This window comes from Coregonus clupeaformis, unplaced genomic scaffold (genome assembly GCF_020615455.1).
Source record: "Coregonus clupeaformis isolate EN_2021a unplaced genomic scaffold, ASM2061545v1 scaf0200, whole genome shotgun sequence".
In the NCBI taxonomy this organism is placed as follows: domain Eukaryota; kingdom Metazoa; phylum Chordata; class Actinopteri; order Salmoniformes; family Salmonidae; genus Coregonus; species Coregonus clupeaformis.
The window spans coordinates 243,874-270,288 of record NW_025533655.1 but is presented as its reverse complement, the minus strand read 5'-3'; the positions used below and the strand labels follow the sequence as shown (position 1 = coordinate 270,288).

General features: G+C 42.1%; 2 protein-coding genes across 2 annotated transcripts in view; both read right to left on the bottom strand.

Annotated features, from left to right (window-relative positions):
• Window positions 1-20,200, bottom strand: part of LOC121555778 (neurocalcin-delta A) — a 33,372-nt gene extending 13,172 nt beyond the window's left edge. Inside the window, exons 1-2 of the mRNA XM_041869616.2 lie at window positions 19,823-20,200; window positions 15,890-15,995 (exon numbers count right to left, since the gene is read on the bottom strand). Coding sequence (XP_041725550.1) covers window positions 15,890-15,995; window positions 19,823-20,200 — 484 coding nt within the window. The remainder of the gene's footprint in view (window positions 1-15,889; window positions 15,996-19,822) is intronic.
• Window positions 20,143-26,415, bottom strand: part of LOC123484114 (uncharacterized protein C2orf16-like) — a 71,927-nt gene continuing 65,654 nt past the window's right edge. The window contains exon 4 of the mRNA XM_045214127.1: window positions 20,143-20,224. Coding sequence (XP_045070062.1) covers window positions 20,213-20,224 — 12 coding nt within the window. The 3' untranslated portion in view covers window positions 20,143-20,212. The remainder of the gene's footprint in view (window positions 20,225-26,415) is intronic.

Here is a 26,415-nt window from a genome sequence, read left to right as displayed (position 1 = left end):
GACTCACCAGCAGAGACTCACTGATAGATATAGAACACTATGGGCTCACTGATAGATATAGAACACTATGGACTCTCCAGCAGAGACTCACTGATAGATATAGAACACTATGGACTCACTGATAGATACAGAACACTATGGACTCACTGATAGATATAGAACACTATGGACTCACCAGCAGAGACTCACTGATAGATATAGAACACTATGGACTCACTGATAGATATAGAACACTATGGACTCACCAGCAGAGACTCACTGATAGATATAGAACACTATGGACTCACTGATAGATACAGAACACTATGGACTCACTGATAGATATAGAACACTATGGACTCACCAGCAGAGACTCACTGATAGATATAGAACACTATGGGCTCACTGATAGATATAGAACACTATGGACTCACCAGCAGAGACTCACTGATAGATATAGAACACTATGGACTCACTGATAGATACAGAACACTATGGACTCACTGATAGATATAGAACACTATGGACTCACCAGCAGAGACTCACTGATAGATATAGAACACTATGGACTCACTGATAGATACAGAACACTATGGACTCACTGATAGATATAGAACACTATGGACTCACTGATAGATATAGAACACTATGGACTCACTGATAGATATAGAACACTATGGACTCACTGATAGATATAGAACACTATGGACTCACTGATAGATATAGAACACTATGGACTCACTGATAGATATAGAACACTATGGACTCTCCAGCAGAGACTCACTGATAGATATAGAACACTATGGACTCTCCAGCAGAGACTCACTGATAGATATAGAACACTATGGACTCACCAGCAGAGACTCACTGATAGATATAGAACACTATGGACTCACTGATAGATATAGAACACTATGGGCTCACCAGCAGAGACTCACTGATAGATATAGAACACTATGGACTCACTGATAGATATAGAACACTATGGACTCACTGATAGATATAGAACACTATGGACTCACTGATAGATATAGAACGCTATGGGCTCACCAGCAGAGACTCACTGATAGATATAGAACACTATGGGCTCACTGATAGATATAGAACACTATGGACTCACCAGCAGAGACTCACTGATAGATATAGAACACTATGGACTCACTGATAGATACAGAACACTATGGACTCACTGATAGATATAGAACACTATGGACTCACTGATAGATATAGAACACTATGGACTCACCAGCAGAGACTCACTGATAGATATAGAACACTGTGGACTCACTGATAGATATAGACACTATGGACTCACTGATAGATATAGAACACTATGGACTCACCAGCAGAGACTCACTGATAGATATAGAACACTGTGGACTCACTGATAGATATAGAACACTATGGACTCACTGATAGATATAGAACACTATGGACTCACTGATAGATATAGAACACTATGGACTCACTGATAGATATAGAACACTATGGACTCACTGATAGATATAGAACACTATGGACTCACTGATAGATATAGAACACTATGGACTCACTGATAGATATAGAACACTATGGACTCACTGATAGATATAGAACGCTATGGGCTCACCAGCAGAGACTCACTGATAGATATAGAACGCTATGGACTCACTGATAGATATAGAACACTATGGACTCACCAGCAGAGACTCACTGATAGATATAGAACACTATGGACTCACTGATAGATACAGAACACTATGGACTCACTGATAGATATAGAACACTATGGACTCACTGATAGATATAGAACACTATGGACTCACCAGCAGAGACTCACTGATAGATATAGAACACTATGGACTCACCAGCAGAGACTCACTGATAGATATAGAACACTATGGGCTCACTGATAGATATAGAACACTATGGACTCACTGATAGATACAGAACACTATGGACTCACTGATAGATATAGAACACTATGGACTCACTGATAGATACAGAACACTATGGACTCACTGATAGATATAGAACACTATGGACTCACCAGCAGAGACTCACTGATAGATATAGAACACTATGGACTCACTGATAGATACAGAACACTATGGACTCACTGATAGATATAGAACACTATGGACTCACTGATAGATATAGAACACTATGGACTCACTGATAGATATAGAACACTATGGACTCACTGATAGATATAGAACACTATGGACTCACTGATAGATATAGAACACTATGGACTCACTGATAGATATAGAACACTATGGACTCTCCAGCAGAGACTCACTGATAGATATAGAACACTATGGACTCTCCAGCAGAGACTCACTGATAGATATAGAACACTATGGACTCACCAGCAGAGACTCACTGATAGATATAGAACACTATGGACTCACTGATAGATATAGAACACTATGGGCTCACCAGCAGAGACTCACTGATAGATATAGAACACTATGGACTCACTGATAGATATAGAACACTATGGACTCACTGATAGATATAGAACACTATGGACTCACTGATAGATATAGAACGCTATGGGCTCACCAGCAGAGACTCACTGATAGATATAGAACACTATGGGCTCACTGATAGATATAGAACACTATGGACTCACCAGCAGAGACTCACTGATAGATATAGAACACTATGGACTCACTGATAGATACAGAACACTATGGACTCACTGATAGATATAGAACACTATGGACTCACTGATAGATATAGAACACTATGGACTCACCAGCAGAGACTCACTGATAGATATAGAACACTGTGGACTCACTGATAGATATAGACACTATGGACTCACTGATAGATATAGAACACTATGGACTCACCAGCAGAGACTCACTGATAGATATAGAACACTGTGGACTCACTGATAGATATAGAACACTATGGACTCACTGATAGATATAGAACACTATGGACTCACTGATAGATATAGAACACTATGGACTCACTGATAGATATAGAACACTATGGACTCACTGATAGATATAGAACACTATGGACTCACTGATAGATATAGAACACTATGGACTCACTGATAGATATAGAACACTATGGACTCACTGATAGATATAGAACGCTATGGGCTCACCAGCAGAGACTCACTGATAGATATAGAACGCTATGGACTCACTGATAGATATAGAACACTATGGACTCACCAGCAGAGACTCACTGATAGATATAGAACACTATGGACTCACTGATAGATACAGAACACTATGGACTCACTGATAGATATAGAACACTATGGACTCACTGATAGATATAGAACACTATGGACTCACCAGCAGAGACTCACTGATAGATATAGAACACTATGGACTCACCAGCAGAGACTCACTGATAGATATAGAACACTATGGGCTCACCAGCAGAGACTCACTGATAGATATAGAACACTATGGGCTCACTGATAGATATAGAACACTATGGACTCACTGATAGATATAGAACACTATGGGCTCACCAGCAGAGACTCACTGATAGATATAGAACACTATGGGCTCACCAGCAGAGACTCACTGATAGATATAGAACACTATGGACTCACTGATAGATATAGAACACTATGGACTCACTGATAGATATAGAACACTATGGACTCACTGATAGATATAGAACACTATGGACTCACTGATAGATATAGAACGCTATGGGCTCACCAGCAGAGACTCACTGATAGATATAGAACGCTATGGACTCACTGATAGATATAGAACACTATGGACTCACCAGCAGAGACTCACTGATAGATATAGAACACTATGGACTCACTGATAGATACAGAACACTATGGACTCACTGATAGATATAGAACACTATGGACTCACTGATAGATATAGAACACTATGGACTCACTGATAGATATAGAACACTATGGACTCACCAGCAGAGACTCACTGATAGATATAGAACACTGTGGACTCACTGATAGATATAGAACACTATGGACTCACTGATAGATATAGAACACTATGGACTCACCAGCAGAGACTCACTGATAGATATAGAACACTATGGACTCACCAGCAGAGACTCACTGATAGATATAGAACACTATGGGCTCACCAGCAGAGACTCACTGATAGATATAGAACACTATGGACTCACTGATAGATATAGAACACTATGGACTCACTGATAGATATAGAACACTATGGACTCACTGATAGATATAGAACACTATGGACTCACTGATAGATATAGAACACTATGGACTCACTGATAGATATAGAACACTATGGACTCACCAGCAGAGACTCACTGATAGATATAGAACACTATGGACTCACCAGCAGAGACTCACTGATAGATATAGAACACTGTGGACTCACTGATAGATATAGAACACTATGGACTCACTGATAGATATAGAACACTATGGACTCACTGATAGATATAGAACACTATGGACTCACCAGCAGAGACTCACTGATAGATATAGAACACTGTGGACTAACTGATAGATATAGAACACTATGGACTCACTGATAGATATAGAACACTATGGACTCACTGATAGATATAGAACACTATGGACTCACTGATAGATATAGAACACTATGGACTCACTGATAGATATAGAACACTGTGGACTCACTGATAGATATAGAACACTATGGACTCACTGATAGATATAGAACACTATGGACTCACTGATAGATATAGAACACTATGGACTCACTGATAGATATAGAACACTATGGACTCACCAGCAGAGACTCACTGATAGATATAGAACACTATGGACTCACCAGCAGAGACTCACTGATAGATATAGAACACTGTGGACTCACTGATAGATATAGAACACTATGGACTCACTGATAGATATAGAACACTATGGACTCACTGATAGATATAGAACACTATGGACTCACCAGCAGAGACTCACTGATAGATATAGAACACTGTGGACTCACTGATAGATATAGAACACTATGGACTCACTGATAGATATAGAACACTATGGACTCACCAGCAGAGACTCACTGATAGATATAGAACACTATGGACTCACTGATAGATACAGAACACTATGGACTCACTGATAGATATAGAACACTATGGACTCACTGATAGATATAGAACACTATGGACTCACCAGCAGAGACTCACTGATAGATATAGAACACTGTGGACTCACTGATAGATATAGAACACTATGGACTCACTGATAGATATAGAACACTATGGACTCACCAGCAGAGACTCACTGATAGATATAGAACACTGTGGACTCACTGATAGATATAGAACACTATGGACTCACTGATAGATATAGAACACTATGGACTCACCAGCAGAGACTCACTGATAGATATAGAACACTATGGACTCACTGATAGATATAGAACACTATGGACTCACCAGCAGAGACTCACTGATAGATATAGAACACTGTGGACTCACTGATAGATATAGAACACTATGGACTCACTGATAGATATAGAACACTATGGACTCACCAGCAGAGACTCACTGATAGATATAGAACACTATGGACTCACTGATAGATATAGAACACTATGGACTCACTGATAGATATAGAACACTATGGACTCACTGATAGATATAGAACACTATGGACTCACTGATAGATATAGAACACTATGGACTCACTGATAGATATAGAAACACTATGGACTCACTGATAGATATAGAACGCTATGGACTCACTGATAGATATAGAACACTATGGACTCACTGATAGATATAGAACACTATGGACTCACTGATAGATATAGAACACTATGGACTCACTGATAGATATAGAACGCTATGGACTCACCAGCAGAGACTCACTGATAGATATAGAACACTATGGGCTCACCAGCAGAGACTCACTGATAGATACAGAACACTATGGACTCACTGATAGATATAGAACACTATGGACTCACTGATAGATATAGAACACTATGGACTCACTGATAGATATAGAACACTATGGACTCACTGATAGATATAGAACACTATGGACTCACCAGCAGAGACTCACTGATAGATATAGAACACTATGGACTCACTGATAGATATAGAACACTATGGACTCACCAGCAGAGACTCACTGATAGATATAGAACACTATGGACTCACTGATAGATATAGAACACTATGGACTCACTGATAGATATAGAACGCTATGGACTCACTGATAGATATAGAACACTATGGACTCACCAGCAGAGACTCACTGATAGATATAGAACACTATGGACTCACTGATAGATATAGAACACTATGGACTCACTGATAGATATAGAACGCTATGGGCTCACCAGCAGAGACTCACTGATAGATATAGAACACTATGGACTCACTGATAGATATAGAACACTATGGACTCACCAGCAGAGACTCACTGATAGATATAGAACGCTATGGACTCACTGATAGATATAGAACACTATGGACTCACTGATAGATATAGAACACTATGGACTCACTGATAGATATAGAACACTATGGACTCACTGATAGATATAGAACACTATGGACTCACTGATAGATATAGAACACTATGGACTCACTGATAGATATAGAACACTATGGACTCACTGATAGATATAGAACACTATGGACCTATGGACTCACTGATAGATATAGAACACTATGGACTCACCAGCAGAGACTCACTGATAGATATAGAACACTATGGACTCACCAGCAGAGACTCACTGATAGATATAGAACACTATGGACTCACTGATAGATACAGAACACTATGGAATCACTGATAGATATAGAACACTATGGACTCACTGATAGATATAGAACACTATGGACTCACTGATAGATATAGAACACTATGGACTCACTGATAGATATAGAACACTATGGACTCACTGATAGATATAGAACGCTATGGACTCACCAGCAGAGACTCACTGATAGATATAGAACGCTATGGGCTCACCAGCAGAGACTCACTGATAGATATAGAACGCTATGGGCTCACCAGCAGAGACTCACTGATAGATATAGAACGCTATGGACTCACTGATAGATATAGAACACTATGGACTCACCAGCAGAGACTCACTGATAGATATAGAACGCTATGGACTCACCAGCAGAGACTCACTGATAGATATAGAACACTATGGACTCACTGATAGATATAGGACACTATGGACTCACCAGCAGAGACTCACTGATAGATATAGAACACTATGGGCTCACCAGCAGAGACTCACTGATAGATATAGAACACTATGGACTCACTGATAGATATAGAACACTATGGACTCACTGATAGATATAGAACACTATGGACTCACTGATAGATATAGAACACTATGGGCTCACCAGCAGAGACTCACTGATAGATATAGAACACTATGGACTCACCAGCAGAGACTCACTGATAGATATAGAACACTATGGACTCACCAGCAGAGACTCACTGATAGATATAGAACACTATGGACTCACCAGCAGAGACTCACTGATAGATATAGAACACTATGGACTCACCAGCAGAGACTCACTGATAGATACAGAACACTATGGACTCACTGATAGATACAGAACACTATGGACTCACTGATAGATATAGAACACTATGGACTCACCAGCAGAGACTCACTGATAGATATAGAACACTATGGACTCACTGATAGATATAGAACACTATGGACTCACTGATAGATATAGAACGCTATGGGCTCACCAGCAGAGACTCACTGATAGATATAGAACACTATGGACTCACTGATAGATATAGGACACTATGGACTCACCAGCAGAGACTCACTGATAGATATAGAACACTATGGGCTCACCAGCAGAGACTCACTGATAGATATAGAACACTATGGACTCACCAGCAGAGACTCACTGATAGATATAGAACACTATGGACTCACTGATAGATATAGAACACTATGGACTCACTGATAGATATAGAACACTATGGACTCACTGATAGATATAGAACGCTATGGACTCACCAGCAGAGACTCACTGATAGATATAGAACGCTATGGACTCACTGATAGATATAGAACACTATGGACTCACTGATAGATATAGAACACTATGGACTCACTGATAGATATAGAACACTATGGGCTCACTGATAGATATAGAACACTATGGGCTCACCAGCAGAGACTCACTGATAGATATAGAACACTATGGACTCACTGATAGATATAGAACACTATGGACTCACTGATAGATATAGAACACTATGGGCTCACTGATAGATATAGAACACTATGGACTCACCAGCAGAGACTCACTGATAGATATAGAACGCTATGGACTCACTGATAGATATAGAACACTATGGACTCACTGATAGATATAGAACACTATGGACTCACTGATAGATATAGAACGCTATGGGCTCACCAGCAGAGACTCACTGATAGATATAGAACGCTATGGACTCACTGATAGATATAGAACACTATGGACTCACCAGCAGAGACTCACTGATAGATATAGAACGCTATGGGCTCACCAGCAGAGACTCACTGATAGATATAGAACGCTATGGACTCACTGATAGATATAGAACACTATGGACTCACCAGCAGAGACTCACTGATAGATATAGAACACTATGGACTCACTGATAGATATAGAACACTATGGACTCACCAACAGAGACTCACTGATAGATATAGAACACTATGGACTCACTGATAGATATAGAACACTATGGACTCACTGATAGATACAGAACACTATGGACTCACTGATAGATATAGAACACTATGGACTCACTGATAGATATAGAACACTATGGACTCACTGATAGATATAGAACACTATGGACTCACTGATAGATATAGAACACTATGGACTCACTGATAGATATAGAACACTATGGACTCACCAGCAGAGACTCACTGATAGATATAGAACACTATGGACTCACTGATAGATATAGAACACTATGGACTCACTGATAGATACAGAACACTATGGACTCACTGATAGATATAGGACACTATGGACTCACTGATAGATATAGAACACTATGGACTCACTGATAGATATAGAACACTATGGACTCACTGATAGATACAGAACACTATGGACTCACTGATAGATATAGAACACTATGGACTCACTGATAGATATAGAACACTATGGACTCACTGATAGATATAGAACACTATGGACTCACTGATAGATATAGAACACTATGGACTCACTGATAGATATAGAACACTATGGACTCACTGATAGATATAGAACACTATGGACTCACCAGCAGAGACTCACTGATAGATATAGAACACTATGGACTCACTGATAGATATAGAACACTATGGACTCACCAGCAGAGACTCACTGATAGATATAGAACACTATGGACTCACTGATAGATATAGAACACTATGGACTCACCAACAGAGACTCACTGATAGATATAGAACACTATGGACTCACTGATAGATATAGAACACTATGGACTCACTGATAGATATAGAACACTATGGACTCACCAGCAGAGACTCACTGATAGATATAGAACACTATGGACTCACTGATAGATATAGAACACTATGGACTCACTGATAGATATAGAACACTATGGACTCACCAGCAGAGACTCACTGATAGATATAGAACACTATGGGCTCACCAGCAGAGACTCACTGATAGATATAGAACACTATGGACTCACTGATAGATATAGAACACTATGGACTCACTGATAGATATAGAACACTATGGACTCACTGATAGATATAGAACACTATGGACTCACCAGCAGAGACTCACTGATAGATATAGAACGCTATGGACTCACTGATAGATATAGAACACTATGGACTCACCAGCAGAGACTCACTGATAGATATAGAACGCTATGGGCTCACCAGCAGAGACTCACTGATAGATATAGAACACTATGGACTCACCAGCAGAGACTCACTGATAGATATAGGACACTATGGACTCACTGATAGATATAGAACACTATGGACTCACTGATAGATATAGAACACTATGGACTCACTGATAGATATAGAACACTATGGACTCACTGATAGATATAGAACACTATGGACTCACCAGCAGAGACTCACTGATAGATATAGAACACTATGGACTCACCAGCAGAGACTCACTGATAGATATAGAACACTATGGACTCACTGATAGATATAGAACACTATGGACTCACTGATAGATATAGAACACTATGGGCTCACCAGCAGAGACTCACTGATAGATATAGAACACTATGGACTCACCAGCAGAGACTCACTGATAGATATAGAACACTATGGACTCACCAGCAGAGACTCACTGATAGATATAGAACACTATGGACTCACCAGCAGAGACTCACTGATAGATATAGAACACTATGGACTCACCAGCAGAGACTCACTGATAGATACAGAACACTATGGACTCACTGATAGATACAGAACACTATGGACTCACTGATAGATATAGAACACTATGGACTCACCAGCAGAGACTCACTGATAGATATAGAACACTATGGACTCACTGATAGATATAGAACACTATGGACTCACTGATAGATATAGAACGCTATGGGCTCACCAGCAGAGACTCACTGATAGATATAGAACACTATGGACTCACTGATAGATATAGGACACTATGGACTCACCAGCAGAGACTCACTGATAGATATAGAACACTATGGGCTCACCAGCAGAGACTCACTGATAGATATAGAACACTATGGACTCACCAGCAGAGACTCACTGATAGATATAGAACACTATGGACTCACTGATAGATATAGAACACTATGGACTCACTGATAGATATAGAACACTATGGACTCACTGATAGATATAGAACACTATGGGCTCACCAGCAGAGACTCACTGATAGATATAGAACACTATGGACTCACTGATAGATATAGAACACTATGGACTCACTGATAGATATAGAACACTATGGACTCACTGATAGATATAGAACACTATGGGCTCACCAGCAGAGACTCACTGATAGATATAGAACACTATGGACTCACCAGCAGAGACTCACTGATAGATATAGAACACTATGGACTCACCAGCAGAGACTCACTGATAGATATAGAACACTATGGACTCACCAGCAGAGACTCACTGATAGATATAGAACACTATGGACTCACCAGCAGAGACTCACTGATAGATACAGAACACTATGGACTCACTGATAGATACAGAACACTATGGACTCACTGATAGATATAGAACACTATGGACTCACCAGCAGAGACTCACTGATAGATATAGAACACTATGGACTCACTGATAGATATAGAACACTATGGACTCACTGATAGATATAGAACGCTATGGGCTCACCAGCAGAGACTCACTGATAGATATAGAACACTATGGACTCACTGATAGATATAGGACACTATGGACTCACCAGCAGAGACTCACTGATAGATATAGAACACTATGGGCTCACCAGCAGAGACTCACTGATAGATATAGAACACTATGGACTCACCAGCAGAGACTCACTGATAGATATAGAACACTATGGACTCACTGATAGATATAGAACACTATGGACTCACTGATAGATATAGAACACTATGGACTCACTGATAGATATAGAACGCTATGGACTCACCAGCAGAGACTCACTGATAGATATAGAACGCTATGGACTCACTGATAGATATAGAACACTATGGACTCACTGATAGATATAGAACACTATGGACTCACTGATAGATATAGAACACTATGGGCTCACTGATAGATATAGAACACTATGGGCTCACCAGCAGAGACTCACTGATAGATATAGAACACTATGGACTCACTGATAGATATAGAACACTATGGACTCACTGATAGATATAGAACACTATGGGCTCACTGATAGATATAGAACACTATGGACTCACCAGCAGAGACTCACTGATAGATATAGAACGCTATGGACTCACTGATAGATATAGAACACTATGGACTCACTGATAGATATAGAACACTATGGACTCACTGATAGATATAGAACGCTATGGGCTCACCAGCAGAGACTCACTGATAGATATAGAACGCTATGGACTCACTGATAGATATAGAACACTATGGACTCACCAGCAGAGACTCACTGATAGATATAGAACGCTATGGGCTCACCAGCAGAGACTCACTGATAGATATAGAACGCTATGGACTCACTGATAGATATAGAACACTATGGACTCACCAGCAGAGACTCACTGATAGATATAGAACACTATGGACTCACTGATAGATATAGAACACTATGGACTCACCAACAGAGACTCACTGATAGATATAGAACACTATGGACTCACTGATAGATATAGAACACTATGGACTCACTGATAGATACAGAACACTATGGACTCACTGATAGATATAGAACACTATGGACTCACTGATAGATATAGAACACTATGGACTCACTGATAGATATAGAACACTATGGACTCACTGATAGATATAGAACACTATGGACTCACTGATAGATATAGAACACTATGGACTCACCAGCAGAGACTCACTGATAGATATAGAACACTATGGACTCACTGATAGATATAGAACACTATGGACTCACTGATAGATACAGAACACTATGGACTCACTGATAGATATAGGACACTATGGACTCACTGATAGATATAGAACACTATGGACTCACTGATAGATATAGAACACTATGGACTCACTGATAGATATAGAACACTATGGACTCACCAGCAGAGACTCACTGATAGATATAGAACACTATGGACTCACTGATAGATATAGAACACTATGGACTCACTGATAGATATAGAACACTATGGACTCACCAGCAGAGACTCACTGATAGATATAGAACACTATGGGCTCACCAGCAGAGACTCACTGATAGATATAGAACACTATGGACTCACTGATAGATATAGAACACTATGGACTCACTGATAGATATAGAACACTATGGACTCACTGATAGATATAGAACACTATGGACTCACCAGCAGAGACTCACTGATAGATATAGAACGCTATGGACTCACTGATAGATATAGAACACTATGGACTCACCAGCAGAGACTCACTGATAGATATAGAACGCTATGGGCTCACCAGCAGAGACTCACTGATAGATATAGAACACTATGGACTCACCAGCAGAGACTCACTGATAGATATAGGACACTATGGACTCACTGATAGATATAGAACACTATGGACTCACTGATAGATATAGAACACTATGGACTCACTGATAGATATAGAACACTATGGACTCACTGATAGATATAGAACACTATGGACTCACCAGCAGAGACTCACTGATAGATATAGAACACTATGGACTCACCAGCAGAGACTCACTGATAGATATAGAACACTATGGACTCACCAGCAGAGACTCACTGATAGATATAGAACACTATGGACTCACTGATAGATATAGAACACTATGGACTCACTGATAGATATAGAACGCTATGGACTCACCAGCAGAGACTCACTGATAGATATAGAACGCTATGGGCTCACCAGCAGAGACTCACTGATAGATATAGAACGCTATGGGCTCACTGATAGATATAGAACGCTATGGGCTCACTGATAGATATAGAACACTATGGACTCACTGATAGATATAGAACGCTATGGGCTCACCAGTCTCCCGTTGTGGGTCAACTGTTCTGGGGATCTACGGGTAAGCTTCATAATGTAAAATAACGTAACAGGTGAACTGAAGAACGCCAACCAGCTTTATCTCCTAACATCCTGTACAAGTTGACTGCAGGTATTAACTTCAAAAGTAGCTACAAATATTCACATTTATATATATTTATATATAAAAAGAGATATATAGTTGTTACGAGAATTTCTATCTCTAATTCAACCTAAGCTTGAATCATTACCAGAGGTTGTAAGGCTCTGGTTTTAATCATCAATGATTCAAGGTCCACAACCCACAAGGATTATCTGTATCTTTATTCATGGAGAGCTCTGCCGCCCAATACACATACACTGGGGAGAACAAGTATTTGATACACTGCAGATTTTGCAGGTTTTCCTACTTACAAAGCATGTAGAGGTCTGTCATTTTTATCATAGGTACACTTCAACTGTGAGAGACGGAATCTAAAACAAAAATCCAGAAAATCACATTGTATGATTTTTAAGTAATTAATTAGCATTTTATTGCATGACATAAGTATTTGATCACCTACCAACCAGTAAGAATTCCGGCTCTCACAGACCTGTTAGTTTTTCTTTAAGAAGCCCTCCAGTTCTCCACTCATTACCTGTATTAACTGCACCTGTTTGAACTCGTTACCTGTATAAAAGACACCTGTCCACACACTCAATCAAACAGACTCCAACCTCTCCACAATGGCCAAGACCAGAGAGCTGTGTAAGGACATCAGGGATACAATTGTAGACCTGCACAAGGCTGGGATGGGTTACAGGACAATAGGCAAGCAGCTTGGTGAGAAGGCAACAACTGTTGCCGCAATTATTAGAAAATGGAAGAAGTTCAAGATGACGGTCAATCACCCTCGGTCTGGGGCTCCATGCAAGATCTCACCTCGTGGGGCATCAATTATCATGAGGAAGGTGAGGGATCAGCCCAGAACTACACAGCAGAACACACCTGGTCAATGACCTGAAGGGAGCTGGGACCACAGTCTCAAAGGAAACCATTAGTAACACACTACGCCGTCATGGATTAAAATCCTGCAGCGCACGCAAGGTCCCCCTGCTCAAGCCAGCGCATGTCCAGGCCCATCTGAAGTTTGCCAATGACCATCTGGATGATCCAGAGGAGGAATGGGAGAAGGTCATGTGGTCTGATGAGACAATAATAGAGATTTTTGGTCTAAACTCCACTCGCTGTGTTTGGAGGAAGAAGAAGGATGAGTACAACCCCAAGAACACCATCCCAACCGTGAAGCATGGAGGTGGAAACATCATTCTTTGGGGATGCTTTTCTGCAAAGGGGACAGGACGACTGCACCATATTGAGGGGAGGATGGATGGGGCCATGTATCGCGAGATCTTAGCCAACAACCTCCTTCCCTCAGTAAGAGCATTGAAGATGGGTCGTGGCTGAGTCTTCCAGCATGACAACGACCCGAAACACACAGCCAGGGCAACTAAGGAGTGGCTCCGTAAGAAGCATCTCAAGGTCCTGGAGTGGCCTAGCCAGTCTCCAGACCTGAACCCAATAGAAAATCTTTGGAGGGAGCTGAAAGTCTGTATTGCCCAGCGACAGCCCTGAAACCTGAAGGATCTGGAGAAGGTCTGTATGGAGGAGTGGGCCAAAATCCCTGCTGCAGTGTGTGAAAACCTGGTCAAGACCTACAGGAAATGTATGATCTCTGTAATTGCAAACAAAGGTTTCTGTACCAAATATTAAGTTCTGCTTTTCTGATGTATCAAATACTTATGTCATGCAATAAAATGCAAATTAATTACTTAAAAATCATACAATGTGATTTTCTGGATTTTTGTTTTAGATTCTGTCTCTCACAGTTGAAGTGTACCTATGATAAAAATTACAGACCTCTACAGGCTTTGTAAGTAGGAAAACCTGCAAAATCGGCAGTGTATCAAATACTTGTTCTCCCCACACAAAGGCACCCTGCTCCGCCCACCTCTAGGAGGCCCCCTGTAACCCATTTTCTCAGTCCCCTTCACCCTGGAATGTTTAGTCCCGCCCCCCTCTGTTAGTAGGTTGACAATACATTATAATTCTAACACAGTTCACACATTTATACTGTATTTGGGGTGAAATCCTTTAGTCATTATTCTTAAAATACAAATTAATCTAACAATAGTTTTGAAGGTATTGAAAGTTTACTGCTCCAGCTACTTTAACACTAACGCTCCCAATATAGGCTGTAATGTGTTGAGGTGGATGAGATGAGACCCACCGTCTCTGTTGGTGTCCATCTGTCTGAAGATCTTCTCTGTTCTCTTCTCTGGAGTCGACTCATCCTCTGGCATCTTCATCACAGATGACACCATCTTATAGATCGCCTGGAGAATAAACACACACAGACACCATCTTATAGATCGCCTGGAGAATAAAACACACAGACACCATCTTATAGATCTCCTGCAGAATAAAACACACAGACACCATCTTATAGATCTCCTGGAGAATAAAACACACAGACACCATCTTATAGATCTCCTGGAGAATAAAACACACAGACACCATCTTATAGATCTCCTGGAGAATAAAACACACAGACACCATCTTATAGATCTCCTGGAGAATAAAACACACAGACACCATCTTATAGATCGCCTGGAGAATAAAACACACAGACACCATCTTATAGATCTCCTGGAGAATAAAACACACAGACACCATCTTATAGATCTCCTGGAGAATAAACGCACACAGACACCATCTTATAGATCTCCTGCAGAATAAACACACAGACACCATCTTATAGATCGCCTGGAGAATAAAACACACAGACACCATCTTATAGATCTCCTGGAGAATAGGAGAATAAAACACACAGACACCATCTTATAGATCTCCTGGAGAATAGGAGAATAAAACACACAGACACCATCTTATAGATCTCCTGGAGAATAGGGGAATAAAACACACAGACACCATCTTATAGATCTCCTGGAGAATAAAACACACAGACACCATCTTATAGATCTCCTGCAGAATAAACACACAGACACCATCTTATAGATCGCCTGGAGAATAAAACACACAGACACCATCTTATAGATCTCCTGGAGAATAAAACACACAGACACCATCTTATAGATCTCCTGGAGAATAAAACACACAGACACCATCTTATAGATCGCCTGGAGAATAAAACACACAGACACCATCTTATAGATCTCCTGGAGAATAGGAGAATAAAACACACAGACACCATCTTATAGATCTCCTGGAGAATAGGAGAATAAAACACACAGACACCATCTTATAGATCTCCTGGAGAATAGGGGAATAAAACACACAGACACCATCTTATAGATCTCCTGGAGAATAAAACACACAGACACCATCTTATAGATCTCCTGGAGAATAAAACACACAGACACCATCTTATAGATCGCCTGGAGAATAAAACACACAGACACCATCTTATAGATCTCCTGGAGAATAGGAGAATAAAACACACAGACACCATCTTATAGATCTCCTGGAGAATAGGAGAATAAAACACACAGACACCATCTTATAGATCTCCTGGAGAATAGGGGAATAAAACACACAGACACCATCTTATAGATCTCCTGCAGAATAAACACACAGACACCATCTTATAGATCTCCTGGAGAATAAAACACACAGACACCATCTTATAGATCTCCTGGAGAATAAAACACACAGACACCATCTTATAGATCTCCTGGAGAATAAAACACACAGACACCATCTTATAGATCTCCTGGAGAATAAAACACACAGACACCATATTATACACTGAACAAAAATATAAACGCAACATGTAAAGTGATTCATGAACTGAAATAAAAAGGTCCCAGAAATTGTCCATCCGCACCAAAAACTTATTTCTCTCAAATTTGGTGCACAAATTTGTTTACATCCCTGTTTATTGAACATTTCTCCTTTGTCAAGATAATGCATCCACCTGACAGGTGTGGCTTATCAAGAAGCTGATTAAACAGCATGATCATTACACAGGTGCACCTTGTGCTGAGGACAATAAAAGGCCACTCTAAAATGTGCAGTTTTGTCACACAACATAATGCAACAGATGTCTCAAGTTTTGAGGGAGCGTGCAATTAGCATGCTGACTGCAGGAATGTCCACCAGAGCTGTTGCAAGATAATATAATGTTAATTTCTCTACCATAAGCCGCCTCCAACATCATTTTAGAGAATTTGGCAGTACGCCCAACCGGCCTCACGACCACAGACCACGTGTAACCACGCCAACCCAGGACCTCCCCAGACCACGTGTAACCACGCCAGCCCAGGACCTCCACATCCAGCTCCTTCACCTGCGGATCGTCTGAGACCAGCCACCCGGACAGCTGATGAAACTGTGGTTTTGCACAACCGAAGAATTTCTGCACAAACTGTCAGAAACCGTCTCAGGGAAGATCATCTGCGTGCTCGTCGTCCTCACCAGGGTCTTGACCTGACTGCAGTTCGGTGTCGTAACCGACTTCAGTGGGCAAATGTTAACCTTCGATGGCCACTGGCACGCTGGAGAAGTGTGCTCTTCATGGATGAATCCCTGTTTCAACTGTACTGGGCAGTATGGCGTTGTGTGGGCGAGCGGTTTGCTGATGTCAACGTTGTGAGCAGAGTGCCCCGTGGTGGTGGGGTTATGGCATGGGCAGGCATAAGCTACAGACAACGAACACAATTGCATTTTATCGATGGCAATTTGAATGCACAGAGATACTGTGACGAGATCCTGAGGCCCATTGTCGTGCCATTCATCCGCTGCCATCACCTCATGTTTCAGAATGATAATGCACGGCCCTATATTGCAAGGATCTGTACACAATTAATGGAAGCTGAAAATGTCCAAGTTCTTCCATGGCCTGCATACTCACCGGACATGTCACCCATTGAGCATGTTTGGGATGCTCTGGATCGACGTGTACGACAGCGTGTTCCAGTTCCCGCCAATATCCAGTAACTTCGCACAGCCATTGAAGAGGAGTGGGACAACATTCCACAGGCCACAATCAACAGCCTGATCAATTCTATGTGAAGGAGATGTGTCGCGCTGCATGAGGCAAATTGTGATTACACCAGATACTGACTGGTTTTCTGATCCACACCCCTACCTTTTTTTTTTAAAGGTATCTGTGACCAACAGATGCATCTCTGTATTCCCAGTCATGTGAAATCCATAGATTAGGACTGTAACTCAGTAAAATCTTTTAAATTGTTGCATGTTGCGTTTATATTTTTGTTCAGTATAGATATCTACAAATAACTAATGAAGCTCTCGCTAAATGTTCCATAATGATAACAATTTTATGTCACACGATATCTTCACTTTGCAACACAACGTGGTCTGGCCGGTTCTGTTGGAGGAATATGGTCCAAGCAACGGCCTGCCAAAGACAATTACATTGTCAAGAAATACTTGAATCCCTAGTAAAGTATTTTTTCTCCAAGTGTTTCTCTACTAGATAGATGGCCATAGCAAAGTCTTTAGAGTACATGTCCTGTTGATACAGCGGGACTGTCTGCCAGCGGGCTGGGAGCTAGGACTGCTATGTCTTATGGATAAAGACAGTGTTGCTGCTGTTTCAAAACCGATCTGGCCACTTTCTGTCTGGGGGCATCTGCAATTTTTTTTTACCAGGAATTAACATGAGTATATATTGCAATAGACACTGGAATGTGCAGGCGTACGGGAGTGAAATCCAACAGTAGGATTGTTGCTGATCAACAAATAAATCAGTCAACATGAACCACGATACAGAAGACAACCAGTCGACTATACACTACTGAAGGTCAATCCTCGCCTGTACGATCTCCAGCATCTCTGACTTGCTGATGTATCCGTTCCCGTCCAGGTCGTACACGCTGGGCCTACAAATAACTCACACCAGAACTACAAATCCCACCTCTCTGTTCCTGTCTCACCTGTACGATCTCCAGCATCTCTGCCTTGCTGATGTATCCGTTCCCGTCCAGGTCGTACACGCTGGGCCTACAAATAACTCACACCAGAACTACAAATCCCACCTCTCTGTTCCTGTCTCACCTGTACGATCTCCAGCATCTCAGACTTGCTGATGTATCCGTTCCCGTCCAGGTCGTACATGCTGGGCCTACAAATAACTCACACCAGAACTACAAATCCCACCTCTCTGTTCCTGTCTCACCTGTACGATCTCCAGCATCTCAGACTTGCTGATGTATCCGTTCCCGTCCAGGTCGTACATGCTGAAGGCCCACTTCAGTTTCTGCTCCAGCTTGCCCCGTGACGTGACGCTCAGAGCGATGATGAACTCCCGGAAGTCTATCGTCCCGTCCCCGTTGGCGTCGAAGGTGCGGAAGACGTGCTCGGCGAACTTGGAGGCGTCTCCGTAGGGGAAGAAGTTACCGTAGATCTTCTTGAACTCCTCCATGGAGAGGTTCCCGCTGGGGCAGTCCCTCAGGAAGCCCTTGTACCACTCCTGGATCTCATGCTCTGTGAAGTCCGTGCTCTCCAGCAGGTCCTGCATCACCTCTGGGCGGAGTTTGCTGTTCTGCTTCCCCATGGCTGGTGGTTACTATGGTAACAGCTAGAAGAGAGTGAGGAAACAGAAACTGAGAATAATTGGAGAAAGGAGAGGAGGAGAGGAGAGGAAGAGAGGAAGAGAGGAGAGGAAGAGAGGAAGAGAGGAGAGGAGAGGAGGAGATGAGGAGAGGAGAGGAGAGGAGGAGAGGAGGAGAGAGGAGAGGAAGAGAGAGGAGAGGAGGAGGAGAGAGGAGAGGTCAAGAGGAGAGGAGGAGAGAGGAGATGAGGAGAGAGGAGAGGAGGAGAAAGGAGAGGAGGAGATGAGGAGAGAGGAGAGGGAGAGGAGGAGAGGAGGACAGGAGGAGAGGAGGAGGAGAGAGGAGAGAGGAGAGAGGAGAGGAAGAGAGAGGAGAGGAGGAGAGGAAGAGAGAGAAGAGTAGGAGAGAGGAGAGGAAGAGAGAGAAGAGGAAGAGAGAGGAGAGGAAGAGAGAGGAGAGGAGGAGAGGAGGAGAGAGGAGAGGAAGAGAGAGGAGAGGAGGAGAGGAGGAGAGAGGAGAGGAGGAGAGAGGAGATGAGGAGAGAGGAGAGGAGCAGCAAAGTAAGCAGACATAACTGTTTTTCTCTACTACTATGCAACCAACCGGCTGTATCCTCCTAAGGTACCCTCATTGTGGAATGAGGGAGAAGTGTACTTCACTGTGCCCAGGAATGTTCACATGCTCAATGTAACCAAACGTATTCTTATGTCTGAAGTGACAGAACATTTCATGCAGCAGACAGACACCCATATGTCCATCTACTGAATGTACTGCTGTAGAAAACACTTGGAGACAGACACTACTGAATGTACTGCTGTAGAAAACACTTGGAGACAGACACTACTGAATGTACTGCAATAGAAAACACTTGGAGACAGACACTACTGAATGTACTGCTGTAGAAAACACTTGGAGACAGACACTACTGAATGTACTGCAGTAGAAAACACTTGGAGACAGACACTACTGAATATACTGCAGTAGAAAACACTTGGAGACAGACACTACTGAATGTACTGCAGTAGAAAACACTTGGAGACAGACACTGCTGAATGTACTGCTGTAGAAAACACTTGGAGACGGACACTGCTGAATGTACTGCTGTAGAAAACACTTGGAGACGGACACTACTGAATGTACTGCAGTAGAAAACACTTGGAGACAGACACTACTGAATGTACTGCAGTAGAAAACACTTGGAGACAGACACTACTGAATGTACTGCAGTAGAAAACACTTGGAGACAGACACTACTGAATGTACTGCAGTAGAAAACACTTGGAGACAGACACTACTGAATGTACTGCAGTAGAAAACACTTGGAGACAGACACTGCTGAATGTACTGCAGTAGAAAACACTTGGAGACAGACACTGCTGAATGTACTGCAGTAGAAAACACTTGGAGACAGACACTACTGAATGTACTGCAGTAGAAAACACTTGGAGACAGACACTACTGAATGTACTGCAGTAGAAAACACTTGGAGACAGACACTGCTGAATGTACTGCTGTAGAAAACACTTGGAGACGGACACTACTGAATGTACTGCAGTAGAAAACACTTGGAGACAGACACTACTGAATGTACTGCTGTAGAAAACACTTGGAGACAGACACTGCTGAATGTACTGCTGTAGAAAACACTTGGAGACAGACACTACTGAATGTACTGCTGTAGAAAACACTTGGAGACAGACACTACTGAATGTACTGCAGTAGAAAACACTTGGAGACAGACACTGCTGAATGTACTGCTGTAGAAAACACTTGGAGACAGACACTACTGAATGTACTGCAGTAGAAAACACTTGGAGACAGACACTGCTGAACGCTAGCTTGTCTTGAGTACACACTGAGCAGACTGAAAAAGACGCTGCAATCATACTACAGAACTATAACAGTTGACTGCGCTTTGATTCACAGCCACCGCTAAAAGCCACCTGGCTCCTCCTCGTGATGAGACAGAGACGGAAATTCACAAAAAGTCACCACTTCATAACTCTTTACAAACCCAACTTCACAAAGCTCATAAGTGATTTACCGATCAAGAGAAACAAGACGCACTTTAGCTAAGTTTAGCTCCAAACCCAACTTCATCAAGTTCCTAAGTGATTTCCGTCTGGAGAAAGACACAGTGCAGCTCCTGAGAAGGGCTTGTAGAATGTCTACTACGTAGCAGACAGAGTCGGCGGAGTAGAGGAGTACGTCCTCTGGAGATGTTCATCCTCCTCTCCGCAGCCGGAAAGTCTGTCTCATATCACAATGTCTCTGACATTTACTGCAACAGGAAGTGAGTTTCCCCTCTCTCTCTCCGTCTCCCTCTCTCTTTCTGCTAGGTCATCGCTCTCTCTGCGAGGTCAGGTCTCTCTCTCTCTGCTAGGTCATCGCTCTCTCTCTCTGCTAGGTCATCGCTCTCTCTCTCTGCTAGGTCATCGCTCTCTCTCTCTGCTAGGTCATCGCTCTCTCTCTCTGCTAGGTCATCTCTCTCTCTCTCTGCTAGGTCATCTCTCTCTCTCTGCTAGGTCATCTCTCTCTCTCTGCTAGGTCATCTCTCTCTCTTTGCTAGGTCATCTCTCTCTCTCTCTGCTAGGTCATCTCTCTCTCTCTGCTAGGTCATCTCTCTCTCTCTGCGAGGTCATCTCTCTCTTTGCTAGGTCATCTCTCTCTCTCTCTGCTAGGTCATCTCTCTCTCTCTGCTAGGTCATCTCTCTCTCTCTGCTAGGTCATCTCTCTCTCTCTGCTAGGTCATCTCTCTCTGCTAGGTCAGGTCTCTCTCTGCGAGGTCAGGTCTCTCTCTGCGAGGTCAGGTCTCTCTCAATTAAATTCCATTCAAAGGGCTTTATTGGCATGGGAACAAACTATATATACAAAAGCATGTGGACACCCCTTCAAATTAGTGGATTCGGCTATTTCAGCCACACCCGTTGCTGACAGGCGTATAAAATCGAGCACACAGCCATGCAATCTTACTGAAGTGCTCAGTGACATTCAACGTGGCACCGTCATAGGATGCCACCTTTCCAACAAGTCAGTTCGTCACATTTCTGCCCTGCTAGAGCTGCCCCGGTCAACTGTAAGTGCTGTTATTGAAGTGGAAACGTCTAGGAGCAACAACGGCTCAGCCACGAAGTTGTAGGCCACACAAGCTCACAGAACGCGAGTGCCGAAGCGCGTAAAAATCGTCTGTCCTCGGTTGCAACACTCACTACCGAGTTCCAAACTGCCTCTGGAAGCAACGTCAGCACAAGAACTGTTCATAGGGAGCTTCATGAAACGGGTTTCCATGGCCGAGCAGCCACACACAAGCCTAAGATCACCATGCGCAAAGCCAAGTGTCGGCTGGAGTGGTGTAAAGCTCGCCACCATTGGACTCTGGATCAGTGGAAACGCATTCTCTGGAGTGATGAATCACGCTTCACCATCTGACAGTCCGACGGACAAATCTGGGTTTGGCAGATGCCAGGAGAACGCTACCTGCCCCAATGCATAGTGCCAACTGTAAAGTTTGGTGGAGGAGGAATAATGGTTTGGGGCTGTTTTTCATGGTTTGGGCTAGGACCCTTCGTTCCAGTGAAGGGAAATCTTAACGCTACAGCATACAATGACATTCTAGACGATTCTGTGCTTCCAACTTTGTGGCAACAGTTTGGGGAAGGCCCTTTCCTATTTCAGCATGACAATGCCCCTGTGCACAAAGCGAGGTTCATACAGAAATGGTTTGTCGAAATCAGTGTGGAAGAACTTGACTGGCTGCACAGAACCCTGACCTCAACCCCACAGAACACCTTTGGGTTGAATTGGAACGCCGACTGTGAGCCAGGCCTAATCACCCAACATCAGTGCCCGACCTCACTAATGCTCTTGTGGCTGAATGGAAGCAAGTCCCCGCAGCAATGCTCCAACATCTAGTGGAAAGCCTTCCCAGAAGAATGGAGGCTGTTATAGCAGCAAAGGGGGGGGACCAACTCCATATTAATGCCCATGATTTTGGAATGAGATGTTCGACGAGCAGGTGTCCACATACTGTACTGTCAATCTAATATCCAGTCAAGGCCTGGATGTATCCAGTACCTCTATATAATGACTAGCATACAGTCTATCAATCTAATATCCAGTCAAGGCCTGGATGTATCCAGTACCTCTCTAATAATGACTAGTGTACAGTCTATCAATCTAATATCCAGTCAAGGCCTGGATGTATCCTGTACCTCTCTAATAATGACTAGTGTACAGTCTATCAATCTAATATCCAGTCAAGGCCTGGATGTATCCAGTACCTCTATATAATGACTAGCATACAGTCTATCAATCTAATATCCAGTCAAGGCCTGGATGTATCCAGTACCTCTCTAATAATGACTAGTGTACAGTCTATCAATCTAATATCCAGTCAAGGCCTGGATGTATCCAGTACCTCTCTAATAATGACTAGTGTACAGTCTATCAATCTAATATCCAGTCAAGGCCTGGATGTATCCAGTACCTCTCTAATAATGACTAGCATACAGTCTATCAATCTAATATCCAGTCAAGGCCTGGATGTATCCAGTACCTCTCTAATAATGACTAGTGTACAGTCTATCAATCTAATATCCAGTCAAGGCCTGGATGTATCCAGTACCTCTCTAATAATGACTAGTGTACAGTCTATCAATCTAATATCCAGTCAAGGCCTGGATGTATCCAGTACCTCTATATAATGACTAGCATACAGTCTATCAATCTAATATCCAGTCAAGGCCTGGATGTATCCAGTACCTCTATATAATGACTAGCATACAGTCTATCAATCTAATATCCAGTCAAGGCCTGGATGTATCCAGTACCTCTATATAATGACTAGCATACAGTCTATCAATCTAATATCCAGTCAAGGCCTGGATGTATCCAGTACCTCTATATAATGACTAGCATACAGTCTATCAATCTAATATCCAGTCAAGGCCTGGATGTATCCAGTACCTCTATATAATGACTAGCATACAGTCTATCAATCTAATATCCAGTCAAGGCCTGGATGTATCCAGTACCTCTATATAATGACTAGCATACAGTCTATCAATCTAATATCCAGTCAAGGCCTGGATGTATCCAGTACCTCTATATAATGACTAGCATACAGTCTATCAATCTAATATCCAGTCAAGGCCTGGATGTATCCAGTACCTCTATATAATGACTAGCATACAGTCTATCAATCTAATATCCAGTCAAGGCCTGGATGTATCCAGTACCTCTATATAATGACTAGCATACAGTCTATCAATCTAATATCCAGTCAAGGCCTGGATGTATCCAGTACCTCTCTAATAATGACTAGTGTACAGTCTATCAATCTAATATCCAGTCAAGGCCTGGATGTATCCAGTACCTCTATATAATGACTAGTGTACAGTCTATCAATCTAATATCCAGTCAAGGCCTGGATGTATCCAGTACCTCTCTAATAATGACTAGCATACAGTCTATCAATCTAATATCCAGTCAAGGCCTGGATGTATCCAGTACCTCTCTAATAATGACTAGTGTACAGTCTATCAATCTAATATCCAGTCAAGGCCTGGATGTATCCAGTACCTCTATATAATGACTAGCATACAGTCTATCAATCTAATATCCAGTCAAGGCCTGGATGTATCCAGTACCTCTATATAATGACTAGCATACAGTCTATCAATCTAATATCCAGTCAAGGCCTGGATGTATCCAGTACCTCTATATAATGACTAGCATACAGTCTATCAATCTAATATCCAGTCAAGGCCTGGATGTATCCAGTACCTCTATATAATGACTAGCATACAGTCTATCAATCTAATATCCAGTCAAGGCCTGGATGTATCCAGTACCTCTCTAATAATGACTAGTGTACAGTCTATCAATCTAATATCCAGTCAAGGCCTGGATGTATCCAGTACCTCTCTAACAATGACTAGTGTACAGTCTATCAATCTAATATCCAGTCAAGGCCTGGATGTATCCAGTACCTCTATATAATGACTAGCATACAGTCTATCAATCTAATATCCAGTCAAGGCCTGGATGTATCCAGTACCTCTCTAATAATGACTAGTGTACAGTCTATCAATCTAATATCCAGTCAAGGCCTGGATGTATCCAGTACCTCTATATAATGACTAGTGTACAGTCTATCAATCTAATATCCAGTCAAGGCCTGGATGTATCCAGTACCTCTCTAATAATGACTAGCATA